Source organism: Pelodiscus sinensis, chromosome 6 (assembly GCF_049634645.1).
Source record: "Pelodiscus sinensis isolate JC-2024 chromosome 6, ASM4963464v1, whole genome shotgun sequence".
In the NCBI taxonomy this organism is placed as follows: Eukaryota; Metazoa; Chordata; order Testudines; family Trionychidae; genus Pelodiscus; species Pelodiscus sinensis.
This window is the reverse complement of record NC_134716.1, coordinates 10,217,010-10,229,545: the sequence shown is the minus strand read 5'-3', so window position 1 is coordinate 10,229,545 and position 12,536 is coordinate 10,217,010. Positions and strand designations below refer to the sequence as shown.

General features: G+C 43.0%; 1 protein-coding gene across 4 annotated transcripts in view; it reads right to left on the bottom strand.

Annotated features, from left to right (window-relative positions):
• ECPAS (Ecm29 proteasome adaptor and scaffold) overlaps window positions 1-12,536 on the bottom strand; it is an 84,182-nt gene that overhangs the window by 23,242 nt on the left and 48,404 nt on the right. For all 4 annotated transcript variants that reach the window (XM_006118851.4, XM_075931431.1, XM_075931430.1 and 1 more), the window contains 10 exons: window positions 12,366-12,489; window positions 11,223-11,368; window positions 10,049-10,103; window positions 9,149-9,263; window positions 8,084-8,149; window positions 7,655-7,772; window positions 5,563-5,730; window positions 4,384-4,463; window positions 1,336-1,441; window positions 247-294 (listed from right to left, as the gene is read on the bottom strand). In XM_006118851.4, the coding sequence (XP_006118913.2) occupies window positions 247-294; window positions 1,336-1,441; window positions 4,384-4,463; window positions 5,563-5,730; window positions 7,655-7,772; window positions 8,084-8,149; window positions 9,149-9,263; window positions 10,049-10,103; window positions 11,223-11,368; window positions 12,366-12,489 (1,026 nt within the window). The remainder of the gene's footprint in view (window positions 1-246; window positions 295-1,335; window positions 1,442-4,383; window positions 4,464-5,562; window positions 5,731-7,654; window positions 7,773-8,083; window positions 8,150-9,148; window positions 9,264-10,048; window positions 10,104-11,222; window positions 11,369-12,365; window positions 12,490-12,536) is intronic.

Below are 12,536 nucleotides of genomic sequence, written 5' to 3'. Positions count from 1 at the left end.
GAAGAAGGAGGGTACATAGGGAAGCAGATTTCAGATGTCTTCCTTCAATGTGTCACAAGGATATCAGTGTGCATGAGATGCATGATTACACTTATATTTCTCTCCCCGGGCTGTAACAACACTGCACCTTCGTACCAGGGTAGTGTACATGAGAATAATCTATAATCAAACGACATTCTTAGACAGGTGGAAATGAACTATTATACCCAACCATACACAGTCTGCAATGAAGCAGGTCAATTTTACCTTACTTAACGTTTTCAGGGCCAGTTCTGCTGCTTTTCGTACAGACTCCTATAGAAAAAGTTAAAATTCCATTAATGTTTTAATTAAATTATTTTATCATTACTGACCTCCTTGAACTATCTGTACAAGTACTGACAAACCTGATTCATAGCCTGCAGATTACCTTGAAAAGATCTCTCTGCATATGGTCTACTTCCTATCACTCAATTTGTTCCGATTCCCAAAAATAGGATCTAGATCAAAATCAATTTGATCCTGATTTATAGCTGACTGTTCTTTTTCCATTAAAAGGATTTCCCTTGCTTTGCTTCTTCCATCCACTAATGTTGGAGGATCTGCCCTTTTCCAAAAGGAAGCATGAAATCTCTACTGTATGCTTTGTTCTCTTCTCAGAAGCATTGCTGAGGAAATCTGTTGTATACAGTTTTTACCCACATCATATTTAGGGCTGGGGTTTTTTTGCCTTTCACTACACCACAAAAATGACGCAGTTTCAGCTAAGTTTGTGAAGGTGACATGGCCTAACGTCTGCACCTCCAATCACTGAAGCTTTAGCTCTGCTTGAACTCACAGGCAAAGTTCAATGTAAGGAAACATACGGCTTGATCCTGTCCACTGAAGCATGGACACCACTTTCATATATAAGCGCTCCTGGCTGGACTACTCAGATATCTGAAGTTAAGCATATGCTTAAGTGTCATGCTGGGTCAGGGCCAGACTGCTGAGCACTTCTGTAACACTGTGCACAACAGTATGTGCTGCATATACACTCTCAAACCTACTTGCACTGCCAGAACTGTACAAAGTGCTTTGGATAAGCTGAGTGAAAAAGGCCTTGGAAGGAATCCCAACATTTTAAGAACTCAGATGACGAATTTCCTAAGCATTTTACTTAGTGGGGCATGAACAGCAGTGAGCACCTCTGATTTCCATTGGCTGCAGTGGGAGGTGAACCAGGACCAGCTCCTAGCTAGAAACCGATTCTTCCCAGAGATACTTTTCTAAACTTGAGGGAGGTAGGATATTCCCTCCAGATAGGATAAGTACACTTGAGATAACAGCCAAGAACTTAACAGGAAGCTGTATTACCTTAATATCATCTTGTACTTTGAACAGGGTTTCCCATATTTCTGGAAGTTTGTCAATAATGTCATCCAGTGGCCGGCCTCTTAACAAGTCATTCAGTGCTAGACAGCTGCAAAACAGAGATAAAATACAACACAGGAATAAAATACTACAAATCAAAACACGTTACATTTATCTAAAAAAAAAAAAAAAAAAAAAAAAAAAAAAACTTCCAAAGGGAGACCATCCTTGGCGGGAAACACCCCTGGGCCTGACTCCCTGTTTACACAAAAGCCACTTTGCATTATTGTGGCAGTGTAGAGTCCTGAAAGGCAACGAAAGTGTAGGCCCCCCCACTACAAAAAGGATGTGGACGCATTGGAGAGGGACCAGTGGAGGGCAACTAAAATGATTAGGGGGCTGGAGCATATGACCTATGAGGAGAGGCTGAGGGAGTTGGGTCTGTTTAGTCTGCAGAAGAGAAGAGTGAGGGGGGATTTGATAGCAGCCTTCAACTTCCTGAAGGGAGGCTCCAAAGAGGATGGAGAGAGGCTGTTCTCAGTAGCGACAGATGGCAGAACAAGGAGCAATGGTCTCAAGTTGTGGTGGGAGAGGTCCAGGCTGGATATTAGGAAAAACTATTTCACTAGGGCTACGTCTACACTGGCCCCTTTTCCGGAAGGGGCATGTAAATTTCATGAGTCGTCGTAGGGAAATCCGCGGGGGATTTAAATATCCCCCGCGGCATTTAAATAAAAATGTCCGCCGCTTTTTTCCGGCTTTTAAAAAAGCCGGAAAAGAGCGTCTAGACTGGCCCCGATCCTCCGGAAAAAGCGCCCTTTTCCGGAGGGTCTTATTCCTACTTCGAAGTAGGAATAAGACCCTCCGGAAAAGGGCACTTTTTCCGGAGGATCGGGGCCAGCGTAGACGCTCTTTTCCGGCTTTTAAAAAAGCCGGAAAAAAGCGGCGGACATTTTTATTTAAATGCCGCGGGGGATATTTAAATCCCCCGCGGATTTCCCTACGACGACTCATGAAATTTACATGCCCCTTCCGGAAAAGGGGCCAGTGTAGACGTAGCCTAGGAGAGTGGTGAAGCACTGGAATGGGTGACCTAGGGAAGTAGTGGAGTCTCCATCCCTAGAGGTGTTTAAGTCTCGGCTTGACAAAGCCCTGGCCGGGTTGATTTAGTTGGGATTGGTCCTGCCTTGGGCAGGGGGCTGGACTTGATGACCTTCTGAGGTCTCTTCCAGCTCTATGGTTCTATGATTCTAGAAGAGAATCTGGTTCCAGAATAAAACAGTATCTTATGAAGCCCTGCCTCCTTCAACAGATTCCTTACCTATTTGCAGTCCCTGATTCACCTCTGCTTTCCTCCATTTGATTCTGGAGGAATGGCACTGGCATAAAACTAGATTAAGGGAGTGGTGAATCACACCTGTTAATTGCTATTCACTGCTTTCCCCGACAAGCCTGCCACCTCATTCAGTCTGTATCTGCTTCATTGCATATTTAAAAGAAATGTTTATATACCAAAGTGCTACATAAAAGCCTACATACTGCTGTCTACTTCCCTTTGACACACGCAGACTGTAATTAAAAAAAACTACCAAATGCAATCTGGTTTTCAATCCTTGTAACAACCTGGATCAAAACCAGTTTTCACCCAGACACCGGTAAGACACGTACACGGCAATAAAAACCTCCACAGGAATGAGTCTCAGAATCTGGGTTAGCCAATCTGGACCTCGTCCTCCATGCAGGATCTCAGAGTCCATGCTCTATGCCAAGCCCAAATATCTACATTGCAATTTTACAGCTGCATGGCCCAAACCCCGTGAGCTTGCATCAGCTGACCCAGACCAGGCACACCCCATCACAGTACAGTGAAGACACACCCAGGAGGCGCTGCTCCTTCTGAGGCATCTGCCTATCAAAATGAAGCAGAAAAGCTCTTCAATTAAGGATTTACAGGTTTTTTCCCCTTAATGAATGGGGACAGCATTTTATTCTCCCCACTCCAGTGTTTCTCCAGAACTGCTGAACTAGTTTGGGGCCAACTTTTAACAACAATAAAAATTCAGCCTTTGACAGAGACCAGACCGAGAAAATTTCATCCAGGAAAAGTGAAAACTGAAGAAAGTTCTGAGTGACCAAAAAAAAAAAAAAAAAAAAAAAAGCGTTTATAATGGAAAAGTTTAAGCAACTTTAAGTACAGCTGCTGCAAGCATATCCATTGTAACACAGCTCTAGGGTTGTTTCCTAGCCTAAAGAGCCTAACTCGGGGTGGGGAGGTGGGATGCAGCCACTTGATGGAGAAGGTTTGGAGCACAGATCAGATGTTTATGCTGGTCTGTGGAGAAGCTGTATCAAAAAACATGTAGTTAACAGCAGTTCATTACCAGCAGTTCATTATCTAGCTGCATCTTCCTCTCAGCAAGTCTTTGTACTGCACAGATAAATGGACTGTTGGTACACTCTGACCGTAACATAGAACACCTCCGCGCTTCAACTCCCCCCAAACTCAACCAAACACGCCACATGCACTGCAAGTCTCAGAGCTCATGTCATAGCTACCTGAGGCTCACGCTATAAAACTAAAAAAAAAAAGCAAAAGCATTATAGACATTTCTGCTTGGGCTGGAGCCGCGGCTGTGGGTCCCTCCATACTCACCAGATTTCAGAGCCTGAGCACCTAACAACATGGCTCTTTTTAACCCTACACTGCAAGCCCAAGTCAGCTGACCCGAGATGTGCTACTCACTGATGCAGAGTTTAGCCTGCAGTGTGATGCACCCTAGAAACTTTTCATGCTCTAGGATCCCCAAGAACTTTGCAATGAGAAAACCCTTTTCTTCAGAGCGTTTAGCCCAGTATCCCAGCAGGCTGAATGGGGTCAAAACACTGAAACAGAAGGCACTGTGGTTCATGCTGAGGTAGGACATTTCAATCCCGATGGTGGGTTCCTCCCCAGCCCCTTTTCCTTTTTAAATCGCATAGGGCTTTGTACTGGAAAAAAGAGACATGCTGGCAGCTTTGTTTGACGAGGAAGAGGTCACTTTTGACCTATACCTGGATTCTCTGATCCTCCACATGTTGGTGGTCAGGTTGCTGAGCAAGTCATCCAGAATCTCCTTCATGTATTTATCAACCTGGAAGAAAAGGGAAAATGATAGACGAGGAGCAGCCTGAAGCTTCCCACCAAAGCTCTCGTCTCAACCAGATCCATGTATTTGGGTCTAACTGCATGCCTGGGGCAACAGCTAGCCAAAGATCTGGACTTCTGCTCGCAACTGTTAAGCTTTTCCACCTTTCTGAGAAAGGGCTTTGTGGGGGAGATCCAGCACCCTCAAAGATACTAATCAAAGGAGAACAAATCCTGATCATCTGTGAAAGATCAGAGTTGACCTTGCCTGAGCTTGTTCTGGCTCTGGCTGGCTCATTTGCTCCCATTTGGAAGAAATTTCCTCTCCTCTGGTTCAGATCCCAAAAATGGGGGGAGACACAGTAGCCACATGGAGGAGGGAAAAGCTAGAGCCCTCCAGCCCTTTTGTTAAGGAAAGGTTTGGAATCAGAAGCAAACATGCCTGAGAGCATCTCTCAGTCTGTGTATGTAGCTTCATATGAGTTTGGAGCTATAAGAAGAAAACTCATTCATCCATTCTAGAGTTTCAGGAAGTCAGGGAAGAGAGGACCTAACACTGCGTTTTCCTACCTCCTATAGCTAGGGGCAGCTTCTTCCACTAAGTCAGCAACAGCTTCTGGCAGGACCTCTTCCCATGCAACTGCCTCACCACTTCAGGGAAGCTGATCTTTGGCTGCCACAATCCCACAGCTCTCCTCAGCCACTGGTGGGTGAACTGCACCCTCACCAAGCGACAGGGGCTCCTAGGGGCTTCTCACAACAAAGGCAGGAAATGCTGCAACCTCCTACTCTATGGGGAATGAGAACGTGAGTGTGGTCCTCGCGGATGAGCTCATGGAAAGAACTTCCAGGCATAACAGGCATCTGTGCATCTTCCATTTCTGCCAATGAATGTCACATCCCCAGTTCTACTTGTCTATGTTAGGACTGACTACACACAGTAGCAGATTTCCTCCTCCTCAGACAGTACTGATCATCAATGCCTTTCAAAAGTTGCTCCTCAGCTATTTTGCTGCTGAGAATCCTGCAGAGGCATGTAAGCATGTGGCTTTGCCCTCCAACACCCCACAGAGCCAAAAGGGACATGCTGACTCATGCTCACTCACTGCAGATTTGTCTGTGACAAGCGCGTTCCAAATGCTGGTCATAGCCTGTCGAATGCCCATATTGGGGTCAAACTGGTAACGATAGAGACGGGGAACCAGCTGGGGAAGAAATGGAGCCAGCTGCTCTCCAGCCTTGGTAGCGATCACATTGAAACCAAATGCTGCTCCCTAAAATGAGGAAGAATGGATATATCTGTATATATGGATACATCTCACTTCAGCAGACAAGTGCTTCTATATTACTCATTTGGGACCCAAAGTTGGCCCCACTAAAGTCAATAGCAAAGCTAAGATAATCAATGTAGGATCAGATCCTAGTTGCATCCCTGATTTGTCATAGCTTAATTACATCTGGTTGGTAAAGTGAAGCCAAATATTGACTTTAAGGACCAATCCCACAGCTTTGAGCCACAAAGGTTTCCAACAGGTGACAATGCATGTGCCATGAAGGGAGGCTGGATTAATAAGATATTGCATGTTCTTCCTCGCTCGCTCCTTTTCCTTTTGAGGCATTTCCTTGGAAATCCTATCTAGAGATGGTGAGTGAGAGGGGTATAAATCTGTGCAGCAGTAAGCATTACATAAAAAGCAGATTTTTGGTGAAAAAAAAAAAGAGAAGTGTTTCCAAAAGGAATCAGGTAGGAGTTTTCCCTGTGCACAAACTATGTTATATTTATAAAAACAGCACTCTTAAAAAAAATCTAAGGTTAAAAGAATACGAATACATATCTTCTCTACATTTCTTGAAAGTGCTTGGGACAACTGCTTTGTATTCATCATGGTTCAGATGAACTCAAATGGCACTACTTCATGACAAATCAGGGATGCGACTAGGATCTGTAGTAGGAAAGGGGGGCAGTCAACCCTCATGTTGAAGTGGTCAGTGTCACTCAGCAAAATAACTGCTTAGCAGTGGAAGGGAGTACAGAGTCCAGCTCATGGCACCGGTTGTTTGCAGTGCCACAGTCAGTATTGCAGAGCTGCCATTTAGCTTTGGACAGAATATCGTGTCACAAATTTAACCTCTCCCTCCCCCCCCAACAAAACCTCAAGGCAGATAAAAGCAATGTCCCCTGTGGTGCAGGATTCTAAGACTAGTGGCATAAGACAATTGTAACAGGATGGCAAAATCTACAACCCCACTGAGGACAGAAATCTCTTCTGCTAGCAGACATTAGAATCCAGTATAAAGTTGGAGCTTGTTAACTCCACCAGACTATAAGAGAAAGGTGTGAACCTCTGCTTATATGAATCAAAGGGCAGAGATAAGGAGGTCCTGCAAGAAACACTGTAACTAGTCATGCTTTGGAAAAAAGCTTAGATAGGGGCTTATGTTCTGCTAACAGTGGAGTTTCCAATGAAACCAAATCCCAGCAAGGGAGCAAGTGATGCACTTGTGCACAGCAGATAAGTTATTGGAAGCACACAGGAGCTCTGCTTGTTCAGTTATTAAAACAACTTATTTTGTATTTAAAATGGGTTAATGAAAAAGGAGGTCACATTTTTAAAAATGTTTTATGTTTGGCTTATTTAAATTAAGATTTTATTAATTAGAATGAATAAAAATGATGGTTTTTTGACTTCAAGAAGCATGACAAGTTTGGCTTTGACAAAGGCTATAGTGGCTGAAACATGTGAGTATTTGATCTTGAGGTAAATAAAATTAAGAGGATCACTTCAATAGATGATTGTGATAAGCAGTGGTCTCAGCACCATCTCAATATCTTGAGCGCCACTTGCCTTTTGTTAAATGCACCTGGTTTTTTGCCTTAAATTTAGGCTTTAAGCTCTTTGTTAAATATTTGCAGTGCAGCTACCACACTGTGCCCCTGCCTCTATTTGTTACCACAGTACAAATAATAAACAAACAACAACAGAATGGAATGTGGGGTGTGGATTCAAGCAATGCAAACAGTATTAAGGATTTGTTGCAATCATTTGAAGAAATCTGTAATCCATCTTTTTACATGCTGGTAGACTCACCCTAGCACAAAGTATCTTATGGCCAGAAATTGCCCTTCAATTGTTAGAAGAGGAATGATGCAATTATTGGGATTCTTTATAGCTCACATAGGTATTTCTGCATTGTTACCTTGCGTGAGTTCCACATGGCATGGTGATTGGCCAGATTCATGAATTTATACACCAGGTCTGGCTGACTGAGGTCACTTGCCAATGAACAAAGCTCCTTGTAGGTAGAGAGACCCTGGCTTGGGAAGAAGGCAGGAAGGAAAAATTAGTGTCACTTTTCAGACACTGATATCGCCACAATACCTGTAACTACCATAAAGTCAAGTCATGCTCTGGAGCAGAATTTATAAGCAATTTAGCTAAAAGATAAACATGCCCAAGCAGGACTGCAGAAAGAGCTTTAATAGCTATTAGAGAGGTAACAAGAGTAACAATCAACATTCTAGACATGTAAAAACCCAGGAAGGGAGGCTTTGGAAGAGTCTGTAGCTCTATAACTACAGTTCAGTGTAGAATTACACTTCTCAGGGAAAGTCATTACTGAACCTACCCATCTGGGGTTTTGCCTAGGGACCCCTGGAACACCACTGTTTCTCCAGTCACTTCATGCTTGACTCTGGTGATAAAACAGGACAAGTGTTAGCTTTTCTATGCATTATCCATGAACACAGACTATCATTCATACAATATACATCTGGACACCAGTGAATTTATTTCACTGTATCTGCGTGGTAAATTCCAGTTAATTGGGACATAATCCTGCAGGCCTACACACATGCTTAACTTCCCTCTGACTCCAGTGATGCATAACATTATGCATGTGTTTAAGTCTCTGAAAGGATCTTATTGTTCAATACTAAAGTTAAAAAATGCAATGTATACAAATAGCTGCTTTTTATTTCCATCAGTATCTGGTCCCATTCACTAGGGCATAGGATCCAAGCACATATTTAGACAAAGTGTCTATCTCCATTCCAAAAGGGCAAAATACAATTTACATCTGTTTCTTAGCCGCAGCTACCACTGAATTTTCCTTATATTGTCTCATTCTCCTACTTTCTGGTCCTCTGAAGTTAGCAGCACCACTCACATTGATTTCTTCTAACCTTTGTTGTCTAACTTAACAGCTTCCTCCTCTCAGCAGGGGAGCTATCCACTATACTGCAGAACCATCAATACTTGCTATGTAATCACTTTCGCTAGAATCAAACTTTTTAAAAAATATTAGAAATAAAAAAGCAAAAAATAATTTCTAGACATTACTCCTAGCATCAGGCAAGCAACAGTAGTCCCCTGCAAATAGCTGCTGGGACTGTAAATAATCCAAAGCAGAAAGGACATTGGACTGCTTGGCACAAAAAAGAAATACATCTTTGTTAAAACTTGAACAAACATGAAATACGTTTGACCCACAAGGCAAACCCCCAAATGCCTCTGTAATACATCAGCCATTCAGAACAGCTCAACAGGCTAGAGCTGATGGTACTTAGTTATCACATACTGTCAGACATATGAGCAGTAGGTGAAAGTTGACTTCCACCCCTCTGATCCTAAGAAACGTCTCTCCATATACCTATCTACCTCTCACACACACGAAGTTCTGCACTCACCGTACCTTTTCCCAGTCATAAGTGCATCAACAAGTGTGGTGACCAGCTCTTGTTGATCTTGTTCACTGCCTAGTTCATACACGAGCCCCAGGCCTTTTGAAGCAACGTCTTGGCTAAGTTCTGCAACACATTTCATACAATAAAGCCAGGTGTGCAAGTAGAAAGAAAAATATCGAATAAGAGACCCAATTAAAATGGGAGCTAAAAATGTGATCTATTAAATTACACCAACACTATCAAAATCACAATCTTAAACTGTCACAGTTGGGTGTGAAACGAACTCCCGATTCAACAGATCACATGTTTTAAGCCCATTAAAATGCTACCAGCTCGGGAGGACACATTTCATGCACATCTTCCCTATTGCTTTGCAGCAGCCACAAATGTTCCTAGAGCTCTATATTTTTTGCTGACATCAAAAGGTGCTGGGGCCTAATCCAAAGCCAACAGAAAGATTCCCTCATACTGATTTCTGGGCGTTTTGAATTAGCTTTTGAATTCCTTGGACTGCATCTATGCAGGTGGATCCCTGGGCTGCACCCTATTTATTTAAATGGAGCACAGTCAAAGCCTCGCCCATGTGTATGCAACTGCAGGCCCTGATACACAAACCGAACAGGGGAGTCCCAGTGGTCTCTATTCCACTATAATCCCAAGATAGGGGGAAGCATGCCTGCCAATGGAAATGCTGATGTAGACAGGTCAAGGTAGAGAGAAATGTTTCATTTGACTTCTCTACAAAACAGCAGGCTAATGTGTCCATTTTCTAGTAAAAACAAAAATCTTTCAAGGCTGAATAATTAAGGTTTAGATGATTCAGTGTAACTATACTGCACGGCAAAGATCCTCTCCCCTCTGCTAAGAAACTGTTCAAAGACGAAGCACATTGATACGGTATTACCTACCATCATTATCAGACAGAACTGAAACAAATGCACTTTGGATCTCCTTGAGATGAGACTGAAAGATAAAAGAACATGTGTTTTTTATTCTGTGTTTTTGTCTCCTTTCAATTTTATCTTATAGGGTTTAGCAGATACAGTCAGTCTATTTTATTGCCGTCACAACTGTAATTCAAACAGATGTTACAAGAACTGCACTTGTTTCCTGAGAAGTCAGGAACAGGCCACCTAAAAAATGCAAAACATGATCTCCAAACATCAAACACCTTTCCTCAAACCTCAAAGCAATTTACAAAGCAACACAAATATTATTCCTTTTTTTCAGATGGGGAAAGAAAAGACTGGGGAGGGAGGTTGTCAAGTAACTTGTCCAAGGCTACGAAGTGAATAAATCAAGAATCTACATCTCCAAACTCCCAGCCCCTGTCCTAGTCTGAAGACTGCATTGCCTCCTTGAATATCCATTGATTTTGAGGGAGAACTCTGCAAACATAACTCAACATGGGGTAACTTTGTAAGTCTGAAATGTAGCAATAAACGTATGTAGCATCTTTCATCCCTAAGCATTTTGATAACTACGTACAGACACTTTGCTGCTGAAATTTAGCCACCTTGGAACACATGATGGCAACAGACTGCCTCATCATTGCCTATTACACCAGAGGGCGAGGAGTGGAAATTTTGGCCAGAACCACTGGGTTGAAATCCTGTGCTTAGGCAGAGACCCAGCAGATCTTTAACTGCCATACAGAGTGGACAGGCCCTTAGTTAAGGCCTCATCCAAAAAAATTCTAAACTCAATATCAGCTTACCTGCCTTTGCAGAGCAGAATTGACCCTGCTGGGATTTGAACCTGTGGCTCCAAAGAATCTAGAAATTCCAATTCTGATTTATTCTTAGAAATTCAATGTTCTTTAAAAATTGCAAAGACACCAGCTCCTTTTGTCTAAGAGGACAGGGCTTTGAGGCTATATCCTGCAACCCTTATGGGCACAAAACCCACAGTGACTTCAGCAGAAGTTGTAATCTTACAGCCTTAATAGGCCTCTAAGAGCACTGTGATCCGAGGGCATGCAGCTGTCACATGAAGTGCTCAGAGAGCCCATAAGGAAGGAAAGAGGCAACAGGGGCAAGAGGAGAGAAAGGCGGCAAGAAAGAGGCAGAAGCAGATTTTCACCTTAATTTCTTTGTGCGTGCTTAGCTTCTTCACCAGTGACAGAAGCCAGATGCAGGCTGCCTGCCTGATGTGGGGGTTAGGGCTGACAAAGTGCTTATTCAAAATGAGGTCCAAAACCCAGGGGACCACATCGTTCACTTTCACATCTGTATGAATGGAATAAAGAGATGAGGAAGATTACATTCACCCTGAAACACACACATGCTTATTGTAACTGGATCCATTCAATCAGATCAGTGGTAGCTCTTCATTATGGTGTCAGTGGGAGGTCTGCATGAGTGAGGAATGCTGAATGGGCCCCTCTTGGCCAAGTCTTAAAATATCCTTGGCCAAGACTCTTAAGATCCGGTGCTGGAAAAACCCATGACACTCCTTGGACTAGAAGGAATGGTGCAGACTTTGACTGAGTCAGGTTTTTATTAGTACCCAAATTCCCCAGAGGGACCAACCTAGCTTCTACCTGATCCTGAAAATACATATACACGTGCTTAACACTAGGCACAACTGAGAGTAATGAGACTACTCAAACCTACAAAATAAAGCATGTGCGCAGCATTTGCAGGAAAGGGGCCCAAGACTGCATCTATGGTATTTTGTAGGCAGCATTTTTCATGCTCACTTTCTTCATGTTTAGTGAACAGAATGTGCACTTGGATGCATAAAAATCGAGTAGATATCCAAGTCCATGCACATGCAAATACAGCCTGTTCACAGAAATCCAATAATTTGGGTACAAACCCTCCCCGCAAGAAAAACCAAAGATTCTGTTTTAAAGTCTGCTTTGGGAAATTTGGCTCTTACTGTTTAAGGATTTTTAGATATGACAAGCATAGGAGAGCATAATAAATGATCAAGGTATAAAGCAGTTAATTGTATACTAGTAAGAAGCTGACTGAAACAACACACGTTTTCAAAATCTTCTCATTATCTGTTGATATTTTTCAAAGTAGTGAAGAAAAACACCCAGCAAATGGACTGGTGAAGCGTCCAATTCTGCAAGGTGCTGAGCACTACTTGGGAGATGCTGGGAGCATCAACACTGACTGACTATAATTAGCATCCCAGAGATGCTCTGCTCCTTGTAGGACAGGCCCCTCAGGTTCTTCATTCCACTTCCCAACCTCCTGAATCAACAATGTCTACCTGCAGGAGGAGTATATTCTTCCTCGGTGACCATCCAAGCATCCCGGGCAGCCACTGAGCTGGTGCCTATTGAAGCACTGGTAATGGCTTCCCCAACAGTGAACTGAAGTTCTATTTGCTTGGCCTGAAAAACACAGCAGGACCTCACTTAATAATCACCTTGTTAATGAA